This window comes from Miniopterus schreibersii, assembly GCF_964146895.1.
Source record: "Miniopterus schreibersii genome assembly, chromosome: 8".
Taxonomy (NCBI): Eukaryota; Metazoa; Chordata; class Mammalia; order Chiroptera; family Miniopteridae; genus Miniopterus; species Miniopterus schreibersii.
In genome coordinates, this window is record NC_138109.1 from 8,715,558 (window position 1) to 8,731,775 (window position 16,218).

At 55.0% G+C, this 16,218-nt stretch overlaps 2 protein-coding genes across 10 annotated transcripts in view; both read left to right on the plus strand.

Annotated features, from left to right (window-relative positions):
• ASAP3 (ArfGAP with SH3 domain, ankyrin repeat and PH domain 3) overlaps positions 1-12,648 on the plus strand; it is a 43,051-nt gene extending 30,403 nt beyond the window's left edge. For 3 of the 9 annotated variants that reach the window (XM_081143976.1, XM_081143975.1, XM_081143977.1), the window contains exons 7-27: positions 674-832; positions 1,080-1,191; positions 1,419-1,504; positions 1,946-2,021; positions 2,202-2,288; positions 2,457-2,566; positions 3,468-3,537; positions 3,862-3,949; positions 5,060-5,108; positions 5,221-5,411; positions 5,500-5,633; positions 5,858-5,952; positions 6,183-6,360; positions 7,273-7,358; positions 7,518-7,633; positions 8,220-8,287; positions 8,374-8,481; positions 8,606-8,804; positions 9,578-9,803; positions 10,341-10,432; positions 11,315-12,648. In XM_081143976.1, coding sequence (XP_081000102.1) covers positions 674-832; positions 1,080-1,191; positions 1,419-1,504; positions 1,946-2,021; positions 2,202-2,288; positions 2,457-2,566; positions 3,468-3,537; positions 3,862-3,949; positions 5,060-5,108; positions 5,221-5,411; positions 5,500-5,633; positions 5,858-5,952; positions 6,183-6,360; positions 7,273-7,358; positions 7,518-7,633; positions 8,220-8,287; positions 8,374-8,481; positions 8,606-8,804; positions 9,578-9,803; positions 10,341-10,432; positions 11,315-11,319 — 2,335 coding nt within the window. In that variant the 3' untranslated portion in view covers positions 11,320-12,648. The remainder of the gene's footprint in view (positions 1-673; positions 833-1,079; positions 1,192-1,418; positions 1,505-1,945; positions 2,022-2,201; positions 2,289-2,456; positions 2,567-3,467; positions 3,538-3,861; positions 3,950-5,059; positions 5,109-5,220; positions 5,412-5,499; positions 5,634-5,857; positions 5,953-6,182; positions 6,361-7,272; positions 7,359-7,517; positions 7,634-8,219; positions 8,288-8,373; positions 8,482-8,605; positions 8,805-9,577; positions 9,804-10,340; positions 10,433-11,314) is intronic. The other 6 variants (XM_081143979.1, XM_081143978.1, XM_081143981.1 and 3 more) reach the window with 6 other exon arrangements.
• Positions 12,649-15,881: 3,233 nt separating this feature from the next.
• TCEA3 (transcription elongation factor A3) overlaps positions 15,882-16,218 on the plus strand; it is a 31,523-nt gene continuing 31,186 nt past the window's right edge. The window contains exon 1 of the mRNA XM_081146049.1: positions 15,882-16,113. Coding sequence (XP_081002175.1) covers positions 16,045-16,113 — 69 coding nt within the window. The 5' untranslated portion in view covers positions 15,882-16,044. The remainder of the gene's footprint in view (positions 16,114-16,218) is intronic.

Below are 16,218 nucleotides of genomic sequence, written 5' to 3' on the forward strand. Positions count from 1 at the left end.
ATTGAGGCGTAGAGGGGCCTATAGTCTTCTATGTGCTAAGTCTTTTGCATACTTGATCTTATCTGGGTGCAGATAAGGGTCCCCATTTTCCAGATGAGAAGATAGGCTCAAAGAGGGGAAGTAATGCAGCTCCTAATGTATCGATGTCTGTCTGCTCTGCTCAGGACTGGAACCCACTTGGGAGCAGAACTGTTAAGTGAGGTGTTTCCTTTATACAAGATTTGTGGTCACATGTATTCAGCCTCCAATATGAAAATACTCTCCTGGCGGGAGTGGGTGATCCAATGGGTGTGGGATTCACACACAGTTCCACCCATCCCAAAGAGAAAAACAGACGACCCTTAAAATCTGCAGGGAGAAGGCCCAGGTTACTTTCGGTTACAGGGATGGGAAGTGCTTTCTATCTTCACTTACAAAGAAAAGAACAAAGGTTTTCTAAGCTTTAATGGGAAGCTCCACAGCTCAGAAGACAAGGTGCTGAGTGGTCGTCTAACCCACATGGTTCTAAATCCCTTCCAGCAAAATCAGAAGTGGTCACCCCAATTCCCAGCTGGTCCTTATCTGAGCCTGTCACCTGTATAAAAACCCTTAGTCCTTCCCATTGCTTTTGGGATAAAGGCCAGAACCTTGACAGGCTCTGAATTAGGCTCTGCATGGTCTGGCCCCTCTTTAGCTCACCTGGAACCACCTCCCTCTCCATCTGGGCTCCTGATCCCTCCTGCCTCCAGCCGTCACATGCTCTGCTCCTCCTACCCAGCCCTAGATTCCTCCAAGGCAACTTCTCAGACTTCAGATCCCAGCTCAAACATCAATTCCTGAGCAGCCGCAAAAGGTTGAGTCCCTCATTTCTCTCCCACCTCTCTTCTCGCGGCTGTGATTTGATCCATGTCTCTCCCCCACGAGCCTGTGGCCTCCCTGAATCTGCCGTGTTCACCATGTACCCCAGCCCTACGACACAGCCGGCACACAGGAGGGCCCCCTCACTCTCATGTGCCCATGGCAGAGAGCAGGATGTAGGGATGGTGGGACGCGAAGGGGACTGGCGAGAGATGTTCAGGCCTGTCTCTCCTTGGGTCTAGGGCCAGGCTGGAGAAGGAGAGGGACCGGGCCAGAGTGACAGGAGGGAGCCCTGGGGAGGTGGCCCAGGACACGCAGAGGGAGCGGCGCGTCTTCCAGCTGCACATGTGCGAGGTAACGGGGGCTCTGGAGGAGGGTGGGTGGGATGTGTCTTCCTGTTTGCCTCTCCTGATCCTCCATGGGCCCAGTCACAGGCTCAGCTCAGGTCCTGGTCAGATGGCCTTTGGGATGTCACCAAGCTTCAGTCATGGCCAAGAGGATTACCCTGGGATGGAGACGATCCTTGTCACTAAGATATAGCTTCTGCTCACGTGGTACATCTTGCCCTGCCCTCCCCCCAGTACCTGCTCAAAGCCGGGGAGAGCCAGATGAAGCAAGGTCCTGACTTCCTGCAGAGCCTCATTAAGTTCTTCCACGCCCAGCACAAGTAGGTTCCTCCCCACATCCCCAAAGTCCCCAACCTACCCCCACACCTTGCCCCTTAGCCCATCAGGCAACAGAGAACACAGCCGGTGGCCAGGTCTGGCAGACCCTCAAGGACTCTGTATGTCTGTACCTTGTAATGTTTTTTCAGCTCTTTGTTGAGCACTCTCCATTTGTCAGGCACTAAGTGCTTGACTCACTTTATCTCAATCCCCCAACACCCCTGTGAGCAGGTACTGTTATCCCCATTTTACAGATGCAAAAACTGAGGCTCAGATTTACTAGTAAGTGGGCTCTGGACCCAGACACTTTAACTCCAGAGTGCCTGTTCTTGACCATCAGACTATACTGCCCGGTGATCCTTCAAGCACCTTCGCCGATACTTCGTGCCTCATTGCTCATTTTCATTTCTCTCTGGTTCCTTGTTTGGCCTCACACCTCTTAGCTTTTTCCAAGATGGCTGGAAGGCTGCTCAGAGCCTGTCCCCCTTCATCGAGAAGCTGGCGGCCTCGGTACATGCAGTAAGTGGGGCCTCACCCTTTGGCATGTGCTCAAGGCCCCTGTCCTTCCGGAGAACCTGTGGGGGTGGGAGAGCTGGTCCCTGCCCAGAGAGTGAGGCTCCTGCCCTGCCGCTCTGGTGTTGGGCTCTGCACCAGGCACATCTGCGGACGGATGATGGTGTCCTGCCCTCTGTCCCATAGCTGCGTCAGGCCCAGGAGGAGGAGCTCCAGAAGCTGGCCCAGCTCCGGGACTCCCTGCGAGGGACGCTGCAGCTTGACAACAGAGAGGTCAGCCCCTGATTCATCCCAAAAGGAATGCCTTCCCCCAAGGCACACCATGTGGGGGGTGGGCGGAGAAGGAAGGCTTCTCAGGGCCCCTTAAGTCTCCTTGCGGGAGACCCCTGCAGAATGGGGCTCTTCCCAACCTGAGGTCTCCTTTGCACGTCTGAGGAACAGGAGAGCATGAGCCGGAAGAACTCGGGAGGTGGCTACAGCATCCACCAGCATCAAGGCAACAAGCAGTTTGGGACAGAGAAGGTGGGCTTTCTATACAAGAAAAGTGACGGGTAAGTGACTGGAGAGCCTAAGCAACTTCCCTAAGCCACACAGCCAGTAAATGTCAGGGCTGGAGTTGCTGACCAAAGAGGCCATTCTCATCATCTGTGTAAACCTGAGGGTTCCCGTACGCTCCACTGTGGCGATGCAAAATCACAGTCCGGGGCACACAGGCTTCTGAAAGTCACTGGTGGCTCTTAACTTGAAGAATGGCAGCAGCTAGCACTTTGAGCGCCCATATGCCCTAAACAGTCTCCATGCCCTCTCAGCCTCTACAGTGTACTGAATATGCCTGGAAATGAAAGGGTTGCCTGCGCCTTGCTCCCTGGTGTAAAAAATTCAGTCTGGGGAATGCAAACACCCTTATGGGACGTGTTCATGTTTCTACTTTCTAATCAGTTTTTTCAGAGAAGATAACTGTTAAACCAATTAATATTTACAGGAGAACAGAAGTGTTAGGTAGCTTTGGAGCGTGGATTTGCTAATTGTATTTTTGGAGTCTCGATATTTATGTTGCTTTGTCTTTAACCATAATTCATCTGTTGTGGTCATGAGCCTGTTCCTCCTGTCAGATAAGGAACCCCCTGAGGTTGGGAGCTGTGTCTCCTCCATCAGACTAGAAGCTCTCAGACAGTTAAGGTCACGTGGTCCCCTTTAGAATAAGGATTCCCAGAGAGTGAGGCTGTTTCCCCCATCAGACTGGGAACTTCTTATGGGCAGAGCTGGGTCTCCTCCTTCAGAAGGGAGCCCCAGAAAGTGAGGGATCTAGGGGTCAGGGGTCAGAGAGGTGAAGAGGTGTGTGGCTGGAGGTCATTTGGTGGGGCTGGAGACCTGGTCCAGGACTGTTTTTCTGATACAGGGGAATTAGGTGTGAGCCTTGGGTCACTATCTCTCTATCCCTCTGGGCCCTAGAATTCGAAGAGTCTGGCAGAAAAGGAAGTGTGGAGTCAAGTATGGCTGCCTGACCATCTCACACAGCATGGTGAGGCCTGGAGGGGTGGGGGGTCTCGGAGCCTCATGGGTCCTTTCCCCTCCTGGTGTTCTGAGCAGACAAGTGTCAAGCCTTCCCCTCCAACACTGACCCCCAAACCTGGATCCGGGTTACTGGAGACCACTTGTGGAGGGAAGGATGAGACCCAAAGCTCCCAGCCTTGTCTTGGCCCACACTCCACAACCTTAATGTGCTGGGGGAGGAGAGACATAAACAGGAGCAGGATTATGCCCATTTAACAGAGTGAGAAACAGAGGCCTAAGAGTTTGGGAGGCCCAGAGGGTAACGTGCATTTTCCGCTCCGACTTCCCACAGATAAACCGGCCCCCAGTGAAGCTGACCCTGCTGACGTGCCAAGTGAGGCCAAACCCCGAGGAGAAAAAGTGCTTTGACCTGGTGACTCGTGAGTAGTCCCTGCCTCTTCCCCACAACTGCCCAAGGCTTCTCTAAGTGACCTGTCAGCAACCAGGGACTGCAATTAGGGGCCTGGGTCCAATTCCACATGTTTATCAAACATCTGCTACTGCAGGCAGAGGACTCCTTAGGCCCTGGGCACTCTGTAAAACATGTTTGAATGAATTTGTGTAATTTGGCTTTTGGAATTATTATTACTTTAAAATGTTCACTTTTCACCCTTTGGAGCCTTTGATGCCAGGCTTTCCCAGGGGCAGCTGTAGTCTGAGAAAGGCCTACGTCTCATCCTTAGGGGGCCCTCTCTGGCAGGGGTGTGACTGGGGACCCAGGACTGTAAGATGAGGGGGAGTGTCCGGAGGACGGGGGCAGATTGAGCACTGTCAAAGATTAAAGAGAGGAAGGCCTGCCCTGCTGTGGGGAATTGAAAATGCTGCTTGGAGGAGAGAGCATTTGACCTTACTCTTGAAGGACGCAGGAGGTGGAATTTGGGGAGGGCATTTCAGGGACAGAATTGGTATGAGGAAAGGCATGAAAACAGGAGTGGGTCTGGCCAGTTTGGCCAGAGTGTAGGGTTCACACAGGAATAGTAGTAGATGAGGCCTCGGAGTGCCTCTTAAAGGTCTGGACCTCATTTCCTGGCAGTAGGGAGCCAAGGAGGGTCTTGGAGCAGGGGAGTGGTGTGGTTAGAGCAGGACCTTAGGCAACAGCAATCTGGCAGTTGGTACAGGCTGAGGGAAGGGGAAGAGATGGGGAGCAGGGAGACCAAATAGGGGGCTGTGGGACCAGGTGGGGTGTGGCAGTGGGTTCAGAGGAGACACTGCCTCTGAGCTGGGTGGGGTCCTGTGCCCTAGAATACCTCCCCTGACCCTGGAACCCGGCTTGTGTCAGTGAGCCTTGCTGGTATCCTACTTTGTAGGTGACTTGTGAGAAACGGCCCCCTCTGCTGGCCACTGCCATTACCCGCCCACTGCTGGCTTGGCAGAGCCTGGCCTCAGGGACAAAAGCTCTGTCTGCACCCAGAGGTTTGGGTGAGGGCTCCCTGGGCCCAGGGAAGGCCCACAGGACTGCTGTGGGCCAGAATCTCCTCCTCTCCCAACAGACAACAGGACATACCACTTCCAGGCGGAGGACGAACCTGAGTGTGAGGCGTGAGTGCTCCCTCACAACCAGCCCGGGGTGGGAGCAGGGCAGCCTGAAGGGCGGGCCCCGGGCCCTGGGTGTCATCCCCACCCTGCGCTGCGGCCTACGCACTCTCCGCAGGTGGGTGTCAGTGCTGCAGAACAGCAAGGATGAAGCTTTGAGCAGTGCCTTCCTTGGGGAGCCCAGCGGCAGCCTGGGGCCCTGGGGGGCTGCTGGGCTGGACGGGGAGCTCCAGGACCTCACCAAGCTCCTCATCGCGGAGGTGAAGAGCAGGCCCGGGAACGGCCAGTGCTGCGACTGCGGGGCTGCAGGTCTGCGCGGTGGGGCCACGGCAGGGAGGGAGGTGGCAGTGGAGCACAGGGCCCTGCACCTCCGGGAACTAGCTGCTGTCCTCTGCAGACCCCACGTGGCTCAGCACCAACCTGGGCGTGCTCACCTGCATCCAGTGCTCTGGCGTCCACCGCGAGCTGGGTGTGCGCTTCTCCCGCATACAGTCCCTCACCTTGGACCTGCTGGGCCCTTCCGAGTTGTTGGTGAGGGTGAAGCGGTGCCAGAGGGGATTCGGGGTGTGGTTTGATCAGGAGGCGGGTTTGGGCAGAGTGGCTCTGCCTGAGCTCGTGGGGTTGAGGGGCTTGGCTGAGGTGAGGCAAGATCCAGACCCAACAGAAAAGGAGACTTTCGGGGCGGGGTCTCTGGGGGCTCAGTCCTCCAGGGGGCGCTGTCTTAACCACCTCGTCTCACTTTCCTGTGACTCTAGCTGGCCTTGAACATCGGAAACACTCGGTTCAATGAAGTCATGGAGGCCCAGTTGCCCTCACGTGGCTGCCCTAAACCCTCCGCTGACAGTGACATGTAAGGAGATTCTCAGATGGAGGGGTCCTGGCTGGGAATTCTGCTTCCCCAGTTCCCGAGGTCTCAGAAGGACCTTGGACCAAGAGTCTGGGGAGAGGGGAGCCTCAGATCTGGAAGAGTCCAGGACAAGTTCTGGGGAAAAGGAGATCCGTCTCTCCTATGGGATGGCTCCAGGGGTCTACTGGATAGAAACGGGTTTTGCTCTGAGATGCTGTGGTTGTCTTTGGCAGGAGTGCCCGCAGGGACTATATCGTGGCCAAGTATGTGGAACACAGGTTTGCTCGGCGGTCCACACCCGATCCTCAGAGACTCTGGATGGCCATTTGTAACCAGGACCTCCTGTTCATCCTGGAGGCCTTTGCTAATGGGCAGGACTTCGGACAGCCACTGCCAGGGCCTGAGGGGCAGGTGAGAACCCCCTCCAGGGACCACTTATCGCCCTCTAGGACCAGCTATTACTCGCCTCTGCCCACCTCTGACATCTGCTGAAACCCCACCCATCAGAGGGATAAATAGGAAAGAGCACAAGTTCAGTCAAGCAGACCGGAGCCAGAATCCTGGTTCTGTTTTTTCCTGGCTGTGTGATCCAGAGCAGGTTACTTAACTTCTCTGAGTCTCATTTTCTCATCTGTAAAACAGATTTATGGTAGCACCCACAGCTTTGAAATGAGAATTAAGTCATGTGAGTAAAGGGCCTAGTGCATATGTGTGCAATAAATTGTTAGTATCTTTTTTTTTCTCTTGAGTACCCTTAGAAGTGGATAAAGGTGGGTCAGGTTAGAGCAAGAAAGGCCATTGTGTGGCTTTCCCAGTAGCAAACACCATGTGAAATGGGGAGTGGGGGAGGATATCAGAGATATTTGAAAGATTAAATCACCAGGAGTTGCTGAACATGGGAAACTGAGTGGCATGTCTTTGAGCTGTCTGATGTCTTTGTGGGGCTGTCCAGGGGGCAGTGGAAGTGCAGTGTGAAAGGGAGGTAAGAGCTTGGAACAGCCTGCATGAGTGACAGCTGAAAGCATGACGTTAGCTGAAGTCCTGGGTGGCAGTGAGAGGAACAGAGAGGAGCCTGGGGCCAAGAACCAAATTTGAGAAACATCTTCTATTGGGGTTAAGAGGAGCCAGAACCATTGAAGGAAGAGATGAAGGAATGATCTCCCACCCTCCTCTCAAACATGAGGCCTGTCCATTCAGTCTCATCTCGCAGGGGTTCTGGCAGCTTCTTATCTAGAGGTGTTGGTGCAGCAGGAGTTCAGGAGGGTAATATTGGGTGGGGGCAGGTGAGCTGGGGGAAACTCAGAGGTGTGGGTATGTATTCAGGCACCTGGAGAGCTCCCCCTGCACTTGGCTGTCAGAGTCGCCACCCAGGCCTCCCTGCCCCTGGTGGATTTCATCATTCAGAATGGGTGAGAACCTCCCTGCCCGTCCGTCCATGTCCGCACGTCGCCCCCCTGCCTTGCTCTTCTCCCACTCTCCTCCCTCCTCTCCTCTTCCTCTTTTTCCTCCTGACATTGACCCCTCACCTGTCCACTCCCTTTCCTTCCTCCCTGACCACACCTCCCCAGCGGTCACCTGGATGCCAAGGCTGCTGATGGGAACAGTGCTCTGCACTATGCTGCTCTCTACAACCAGCGCGACTGCCTCAAGCTGCTGCTGAGAGGGAGAGCTTCTGTTGGCACAGGTGGGGCTCAGACACCTCCTCCATCAGACTCCCATCCCTGACTACCCCTCATGTGGGAGCCCCTGCCTTTTTCCCAGACAGAGAGCACTGGTCACAAGCATGGACTTTGCAATCCGACTTGGGTCCTAATCCTGGCTTGCCTCTGGTCACCTGTGTGACTGTGGGGTTTGTCCATTCAGCTCTTGAGCCTCAGCTTCCTCCCCTGTAAAATGGGAACCGACCTAGTAGGCCTGTTAAGAGGGTAAAATCAAAGATTGTTTCTGAAAGTACCTAGCCAAATAAATATGAATTGAACCTGAATTATAGTGATCATAATAGCTACCGTTTACCGTTTAACATGTGCCTGGTAATGTGCCAAGTGCTCTGTGCATATTAACTCTTCTAATTTTCACGACAACCTGGTTGGGTAGTTACAAGTATCATACTCATTTAATAGATGAGAAAATTAAGGCCCAAGGTCACACAGCCAGGAAGTAACAGAGCCAGGATTCAAACCCAGACAATTTGATTCCAGTGGCCCATCTTAACCTCTAAGCTATCGTGCGACTTTGACCCTGACCGTGACCCCTGACTTTACCCCTCACAGTGAATGAGGAAGGAGAGACAGCTCTGGACATAGCCAGGAAGAAGCAGCACAAGGAGTGCGAGGAGCTGGTGAGGTCTAGGGAAGGAGGGGACCCTGACCCCTTCTCTCTCTCTGAGCCCTACCCTCTGAACTGGCAAGGCTTTGTTTTCGGCAGCTGGAACAGGCACAGGCTGGGACCCTGGCCTCCCCACTGCACTTGGACTACCCCTGGGGAGTTTCCGCGGAGCCAGGCTCTGACAGCGAGGAGGATGACGAAGAGAAGGTGTGGCCCGGCCCCTGGCTGTCAGGCCTGTAGACAGTAGAAGGAAAGAAGCAGCTTGGCCTGGGGTGGGGGAGGGCGGGGTGAGCTGGAGAAACCAGGTCCTCCCTCCCACCTTCTGCCCCAGCAGCGCTGCCCTCCGAAGCCCCCGGCCCAGGTCCGCTGGGCCAGCGGGAGGGTGGACATCAGCAACAAGACCTATGAGACCGTCACCAGCCTGGGATCAGCAGCCCCTCAGAGCCAGAGTGAGGATTGCCCCCCACCCTTACCGGTCAAAAACCCTTCTCGGACCATGGTCCAAGGCCGTGCAGGACATTCCAGTGGAGGTATGGTTGGCTGCCATTCATTGAGGGCCTACTGTGTGCAAGGGCATTGAGCTCAGAGTTACATGTGTTAGTCCATGTCATCACAATCATCTGACAGGTTGGGAGTATCATCTCCGCCTTGTAAGTGCAGGAACGGAGATGTTAAGTGACTTACCCAAGATCCCACAACTAATAAAGCCCCTTATGTGGGATTCAGACTCAGGTCTGTTTTATTCCAAATCTGTCAATGCTTCACTTAAATAAAAAGAGAGAGAAGCATTCATTGAGCACCCGCCATGTCTTGAGGCCTTTAGGGGATATAAAAACTGGAATGCAATCCCTTATAGTACAAGGCATAATGTCATGTGGAATGTAAATCCCGAAAGGACAGGGACTTTGAGTGTTTTGCTGACTTCTATTTCTCCAGCACCTAGCACGGTGCCCGGCTGTTCTCAAGAGCTATTTGTTGAATGAACGAACAGGTTTGTTCTGGGAGTTCAGGGGAGGGAGAGAGCACATCCTGTTGGGACTCGAGGGTGGTTTAGGAAGGATCCTGGTGGGATCACCTCTGAGCTGAGCCTGAGGATGAGCAGGAGAGCCCAGACCGAGGAGAAGGTGTAGGCAGAAGCAAAACTGTGTATCACGGTGGCCCTGGCTGTTGTGAATGAATGTCGTGGGTGAAGGAGTACTGGACAGACAGGGACTGGGGCATGGGGAGATCCTAGAAGCCAAAGTTCACTTTGAAATTGAGCAGAGCAAGAGATAAAGACAGGCTTTATCACTTCTGATTCCAGATCATTCCGAAGTGGCCAGCCTGAGCTCAGAGCCTCCTGCAGCCCCTGAGAGCCAGAGCAGCCCAACGTCCTCCTTGTCTAGCCTTACGAGTCCTGTGGAACATGGGGGTACCAACCAAAGCCCACCCAGCTCTGAAGAGGGTCTCTGGGAGTCCCCGGGCACCTCCCGACCCATCCTGACATCTGGAACCACTCCTGCAGAGCTGTATCCCCCCGTCAGGTTCAGGTTGGTGAGAGCCCAGCTGTGCAACCCGGGCAAGTGCCCTGACCTCTCTGAGCATCCATTTATTTCCCCGCCTCTAAGCTGTATCTGCCTGAAGGCTGGGCTACCTTGCAGCTCTGTGGCCCATGGCTAATGCAGAAATGCTAGCGTTAGAGTGGACTGCTCTCTCCTTTACACACCTGCCCCAAGTCTGGCCTGGAATGCTGATTAAGAATCCAGGACCCAGACCGCTAGCTGGAGCAGAGGAGGCTTAGTCCAGAGGATGTCTTTGCTCTGTCCCCACCTTCAACCCAGGAGCCAGTCCTCTCTTCCTTGCAAACCCTTTCAGTTTGGAGTTTGGGGAGTAGTCATAGGGGAATCTCCAGAGCTCTCCCAAGTCAATTCCAGGCCTCTGACACCTGTGATGGACCCAGCATGGGGGGCTTGTGGACTCTCCCCACCCATCCTAAGCCCTCAGCCTTGCTCTACACCTGAGCCCTTTCTCTCTACTTGGGGGGCTCTCTGGCATGGGGGTCACATTGGCCTTTCCCTGCTTTCCAGCTCTGAGAGCACTCGCTCCTACCGGCGGGGCGCCCCAGAACCTGGAAGACTGTCCCTCAGCCAGGCAGCCTCTACACAGAAGGAACATGCCGGTAGGTAGGAGCTTGGGACTGTGGTTTGCGGGGAGATGGCAGAGTACCTGGGAGGCAGAGTTGGTCAAGAGTAGGTGTATTGGGGTGGGACACCTCTCCCCATGATCGGGGTACATATGGCCCTAAGTGGCAACAGTTTGGCCATTCCCTGTCCTGGTCTCCTCCTTCCCCACCCCAGACGAGGACGGGTGAAGCTGGGGAGCGCCCAGGCCTTGAGAGATGGCAGAGGTGATGAGGCCCAACCCCTGGCTGCTCCCCAGGAGAGGATGAGCACAGCTGTGTCAGCCAAGCCGGTTGCTCAGGGGGGTCGCTGCCCTTCAGTCAAGGCCGGGTTCGGGTGGCTGTGTACAGCCCTCGGTTTGCCTAACTCTCCGCCTGTACAGGAGTCCCCTGGAGCCTGCCGAGGCTGCCGGCTCCCAGGCACAGAGGATGTGCATACATTTAGTTGAGGAACCTGGAAAGGAAGCCTCCTCTCTTCCTTGGCCCCCTGGGAGTTCCTCAGGGATGGCATTGGCTGTCTGTGTCAGGAGTGGAGGAAGGTGAGGGCAGGGGCTGGGTCTCTCTAGGGAATTGTCATCCCCAGTCTATCAAAATCAGGCACCAGACACAAATCTGTGTCCATAACCAGGTATCCATCACCCAGCATTTAGTTGATGCCTGTTGTTGAAGCATGAAGAGCCCCAGCTTTAGAGCGAGGAGACCTGGGCAAGTGGCTTCACTTCTTTAAGCCTCAGTTTCATCGTCTGTGAAATGGGGATACTTTCACCTACCCGCATACTATGATATAATTTCATCACCATAGGGCAGTTGTGAAACTAAGTAAGATGAACAGCTGGTATATAATAAGTGCTTAGAAATGTCCGTTTTCACCCTTCTCCCCAGGTTGACTTCAGTGAGCAAGAGGGCTCAGGAATCGGGGTTCTTCTGGCAGGTTCTGTGCAACATTTGCAAGACTGGCTCCTTGCTGGCACTTGCATGCCTGGACCACCCTCGTGCTGGACCCCGACATTCTGAGCTAGGACTTGAGCCCACAGCACTGGGGAGCTGAGGTGTTCATTTCCGTGGGCCTTGCTCTCTCTGTCCCTGTGCCTCTGTGGCTGCCTTCCTCCCTGCCATGGGCCCCTGCCCTTGCCCCAGCCCCTGCCAAGGACGCTGGGCCCTTCCACGTTGGGGCTGGTGGTGGTTCTTTCCCCTCTATCTCATTACCCCCCAGCACCAGGGAGCCCTTTGTCTGGATCTGAGTGCTCCTGAGCTAGTTTCAGTTGCAGAAGCCTCAGTCTCTCATCAGACCAGGACTGTTTCTTCCATCAGTCTGGGGGCCCCACGAGAGTAGGACCAGCAAGCCCTCATTATTCACCAGACCAGGGATTCTGCCAGGCTAGGGACTGTCTCCTCATTCATTCACTAGTATTTCTCTACTGAGATCTGGCTCTATGCCCAGACCTGTACGAGGCACTGCAGATGCCTTGTGAAAAAGACAAGGGTCCTGCAGACGTGGCCCCTTGCTGGGAAGCTGATCCCAAGGGTTGAGCTTGGGAATGGGCTGGGCAGATGACTCTGGGACCAGGGGCAGACTGACAGTCATCTGTATGACACTGCAGTTGTCTACAGCCCATATCCATTCTGAGTGGCCAGTGTCCATGCTGGACTCCCTGTTAACTAAATAGTCTGAATGTCAGTCCTTTTGAGGGACAGCACAGCCTTCCTGGGGGACCTCTTCTACATTCCCAGTCAAGAAGCAGAGTAGGAATCCCCCTGCAATTGTCCACTCTCCTTGACTTAGCAGGAAAGAAAGAGAAGGTCCTAGAAGATGGGTCCTCGCTTCTTTCTTCTTTCTTTTGGTCAACTCAGGAGCCTTCCAATCTCAGGGAAGGAAAGGGTCACAAGGAGGAAGGCGAGTGATAGAAATGGGGGGGCAGAGGCTTAACGGTTCTGCTTCCCAGCGCCAGAAACTCCACCCTGGCTTCCAGCCCCACAGAAGACAGATCCACCTAAGCCATCGCCAGTCTCCAACACCTCAGCGTCACAGTCGCTGGTGGGACGCCAGAGGGTGCCAGTGGCCAACGCAGCAGCCTGGCCCGGAGGCTAGGCCGTGTACCCTGGAGACCTAGCTGCCCTGTGATCCCACAGGAACAGAATTGTCCTCTGAGCCCCAGTGTCTGGTTTTCATCTCTGACTTGTTCTTTCGTTCATCTCTAATAAAAGATTTTTTTAGTAAATCCCAGTGGTTTTATTTATGTGATCTGAAGAGCAGTGGGGAAGGGGAGGGAATCTTAGAGCTTGAAGTTCTTTCTCTGGGAGACTGCCTGGTATAGAGCAGTGGTTTGCAACCAGGGGCAGTTTTGCCCCAAGGGACATTTGATGATGCAGAGATTTTAATTGTTCCCAGTGGGATGGTGCTACTGGCATCTAGTGGCTAGAGGTCAGGGATGCTGCTAAACATACTACAATATACAGGTCAGCCCCCCACACGATGAATTGTCCTGCCCAAATGTTAAAAGCTGTGGTTGAGGAGCACTGGTGTGGAGGAAAGAGCACTGCACTAGGGGTGAGGAGACCTGCAGTTTAGCTCTGCCCAGTTCTCGTCTCAGTTTGATTTCCCCTGAGACAGGTATTTGGGGGCAAGTAGTTTAATTGTGAGGTGATCCCAGAGAGCATAAGGAGGGAGTAGGGAAGTGAAAGAGAGAAGGTCAAGAAGCAATAAAGGGTGTGTTAATGAGGGGCTGTCGCGGAGAGTATCCAGGCTTACTTTGTTGGGACCTTTGACAGACCATATAGATTAGAAGATGCCTTCGAGTTGTCCCACTGAGTGAAGAAATCGATGTTTTACCACCCCCTCCAGTCTCTTGTTATTGGGAGGGTGCTTACTCGGGGTGTCAATTCCCAAGCTCTTCCAGGCACCCCGAAGCCCTCGGTCAGAGAGATGTGGGAAGATGTCAGAAGTATGTCCAGGAATTGCCTGCAGGTGACCTCCAGGGAGGACAGGCAGGCAGAGGGAATAAGGGTGCCAATACTGTCTGAAACAGTTGAACAATGCAAGCCTGGGCCTCAGTCTCCCCATCAGTACAATGAAGGGGTTGGACTCGTTTTCTCAGAGTCCTTTGAGCCCTGATGTAGGAGTCTTGGCTTCTTTTGTTTTAGTACAACTCAGAGTGGGAACTGGGTGGAAGTTTGAGGAAAATCAAACTTGTTTGTTTGTTATCAAATGATCTTTAATTGAAATATTTTCTTTGTAGTTCTTGACTAGCTGGGCTTCCACTGCACCACTGTTGATGTCACCTATGATGTCATGAGGTTGGCGGCCATCAGGACTGTAGCCCACAGACTGGGCAGTCCCCAGGATCTCCTTGATGGTTCCAGAAAGCTCTCTAGCTAAAGATCAGTGGCACATCTGTTGGGCAATGTTGACAATCTCATCAAAAGTGATATTTCCACTGTGCTTAACGTTTGGCTTCTTTCTGTCTCTGGCAGTTCTTCGAGGGCTTTAATGATCAGGCAGAAGCAGAAGGCACTGCCTCAATCTGGGCCTGTCTTCTGAACGGTCAGTTTCACTGTACTCTGCAGACCCTTCCAAACACCAGTTGCTTTGGCGATGTCATTACCAACCTATTTTGGAGACGGACCCAGGGGCCCGATCCTGGCAGCGAGGGCAGATGTGGCACCAACTTCCCCACTGGTGCATGGTGGAGGCAACTGGTAGCTGATGAACCCAGATTAGGGACAACTAAAGACAGCTGCACCTAGGTCTCCTCCAAGCTGAGGGCCGAAAGCAAATATTTTTTTCTTTTTTAAAAGGCAATCCTGAGTAACTGCAGACAGCTGTCCCTTCACCCTAGAGGGGCTTGTTTGGGGGTTGGCCAAGAGACCTCCCCAAATTCCAAGCCATTAGTCTACCCTCCTGGAAGTAGCCTACAGTGCTTTACAGAGTCTGGCCCCACCCCTCCTAATTTTCTGCCTCATTTCTCCCCAGACTCCTCTCACCTCTGCTGAAGTCAAGCCAATTTTTCAGTTCCTGCAACCCTGACACGCCAAGTGCCCTCCCATCCCTAAGTTTTGCACATTTGAAACTCCAGGAGGACTGCTTTGTTCCCCTCTGAATGCCCACAGCTAGAACTGCCTGGCACATAGTAGGTGCGCAATAAGTATATACGAATGAATGTTTCTTCTTCTCTTATGTGAACACTCCCTTCCTTCTCCCTCCAACTCCCACTGTGCACTTCTGCCCAGTTTAAATTTTGTTTCTTCAGAGATGACACCCCCTCATATGTGTCCTTAAGGTACCCTCCCCTTCCTCCTGCCCCTCACCCAGCTGTGATAATACAGAATTGATTGTGTCCTTACTGGTGGAACGTTTCTCTTGTCCACAGACCCAATCTCAGGCTTGCTGGGACTGGGTCCGTCTTGTTCAAATGCTCAATACATTTGCTGAATGAATGAAAAACCTCACCCCTTCCCATCTCCACCCCAGGACACACAGCAGCAGCTAGAAGCACAGGAGTCCACACCACACTATCCGGGCCTGGGCTGGGGTGGGATTCTCAAAGGTTCTGTCAGGAGAGTCTGGGGATTTCACTGAACATCCCAAACCACAGCTCCCCACGGGGCACACACTGTGGACCACTTTTCATGCTTCCCCTCCAGGTCCCTAAATACCCCCACCCTCCCCAAAGATAACTTCCTGTCAATTAAACTCACTTGTTTAGGAAGAGACCTGGCTCTGCTGGGGACCCTTGGAAGGTCCTTCCTCAGAAACACAGATGTGTGCACAGCTGTGCGGCACAATGCGGTTTCCTCCTCTCCGCCCAAGATGACCCTTCCAGACTCCATGCCCCCGGGAGGCAGTGCCCTGACTGACGGAGGGCACCCGTGCACCCGGGTCGGCACTGCCCTGAGCCTGGCGCGCTGGGGAAACCCGCGCCCGCGTCCTCGGCGCGGTCCTGGGACCAGCAGCACCCGACGGGTCTGCAGGACCTTGTTAGAAATGCGAAAACCTCACGGCTACAAACAGTGGGAGACAGAGGGCCTGGCCCCGCGTGCCCCAGGCTGTGAGCGAGCACGGCGTCGGGCCCCGCTGGGCTTCACGCCCAAAAGTGTGACCCGAGCGCACCAAGCCGCCTCCACCTGGGCGCAGGCACCGAGCTCGGGCCGCCCGCCTTGAACTGTAACGGTGCAGAGACGCCGGAGCTCCCGGGGGACACGCGGGCACCCTTCTCACCGCGACAGCCTTTTTGTCCCGGGACAACAGCCTCCCCACTCGCCAGAGAGCCGTCCGCCCCAGACCTCCCTTCAGCTCCCCCCGAGCCCCACCCCGGGAAGGGCCGGAGGAGACGCGCCCCCTCTCGCAGCCTCGTCCCGCTCGGGAGGCCAGACGGGCCGGCGCGGGCAATCTTTGCCCCGGCGAGTCCTTGAAATCTATATTTAGTGCACGCCGCCCCTCCCCCACGGCGAGGCCGGCGGGCGGGGAGGGGGACCCCGCCCCCGCCCGGCGTGAGTGTCGTGTGTGTTTGCGTCCCGCGCGGGTTGCGCGCCCTCCCTCCGCCTCCGCGCCTCCCGCCCCCGAGGCCCGGCTGCCGCCCCTGCGCCCCTCGCCCGGCCCGGCGTCGCGGGCCAACATGGGCCAGGAAGAGGAGCTGCTGAGAATCGCCAAGAAGCTGGAGAAGATGGTAGCCAGGAAGAACACGGTGAGGCTGCGGAGTTCGGGCCGCAGCGTCCCGCCCCGGGAGGCGCGGCCCGCGCGAGCCCGGGAGTCCCGGGGGCGCGTGCTGGCCGGGCGCCGCGGCGGCGCG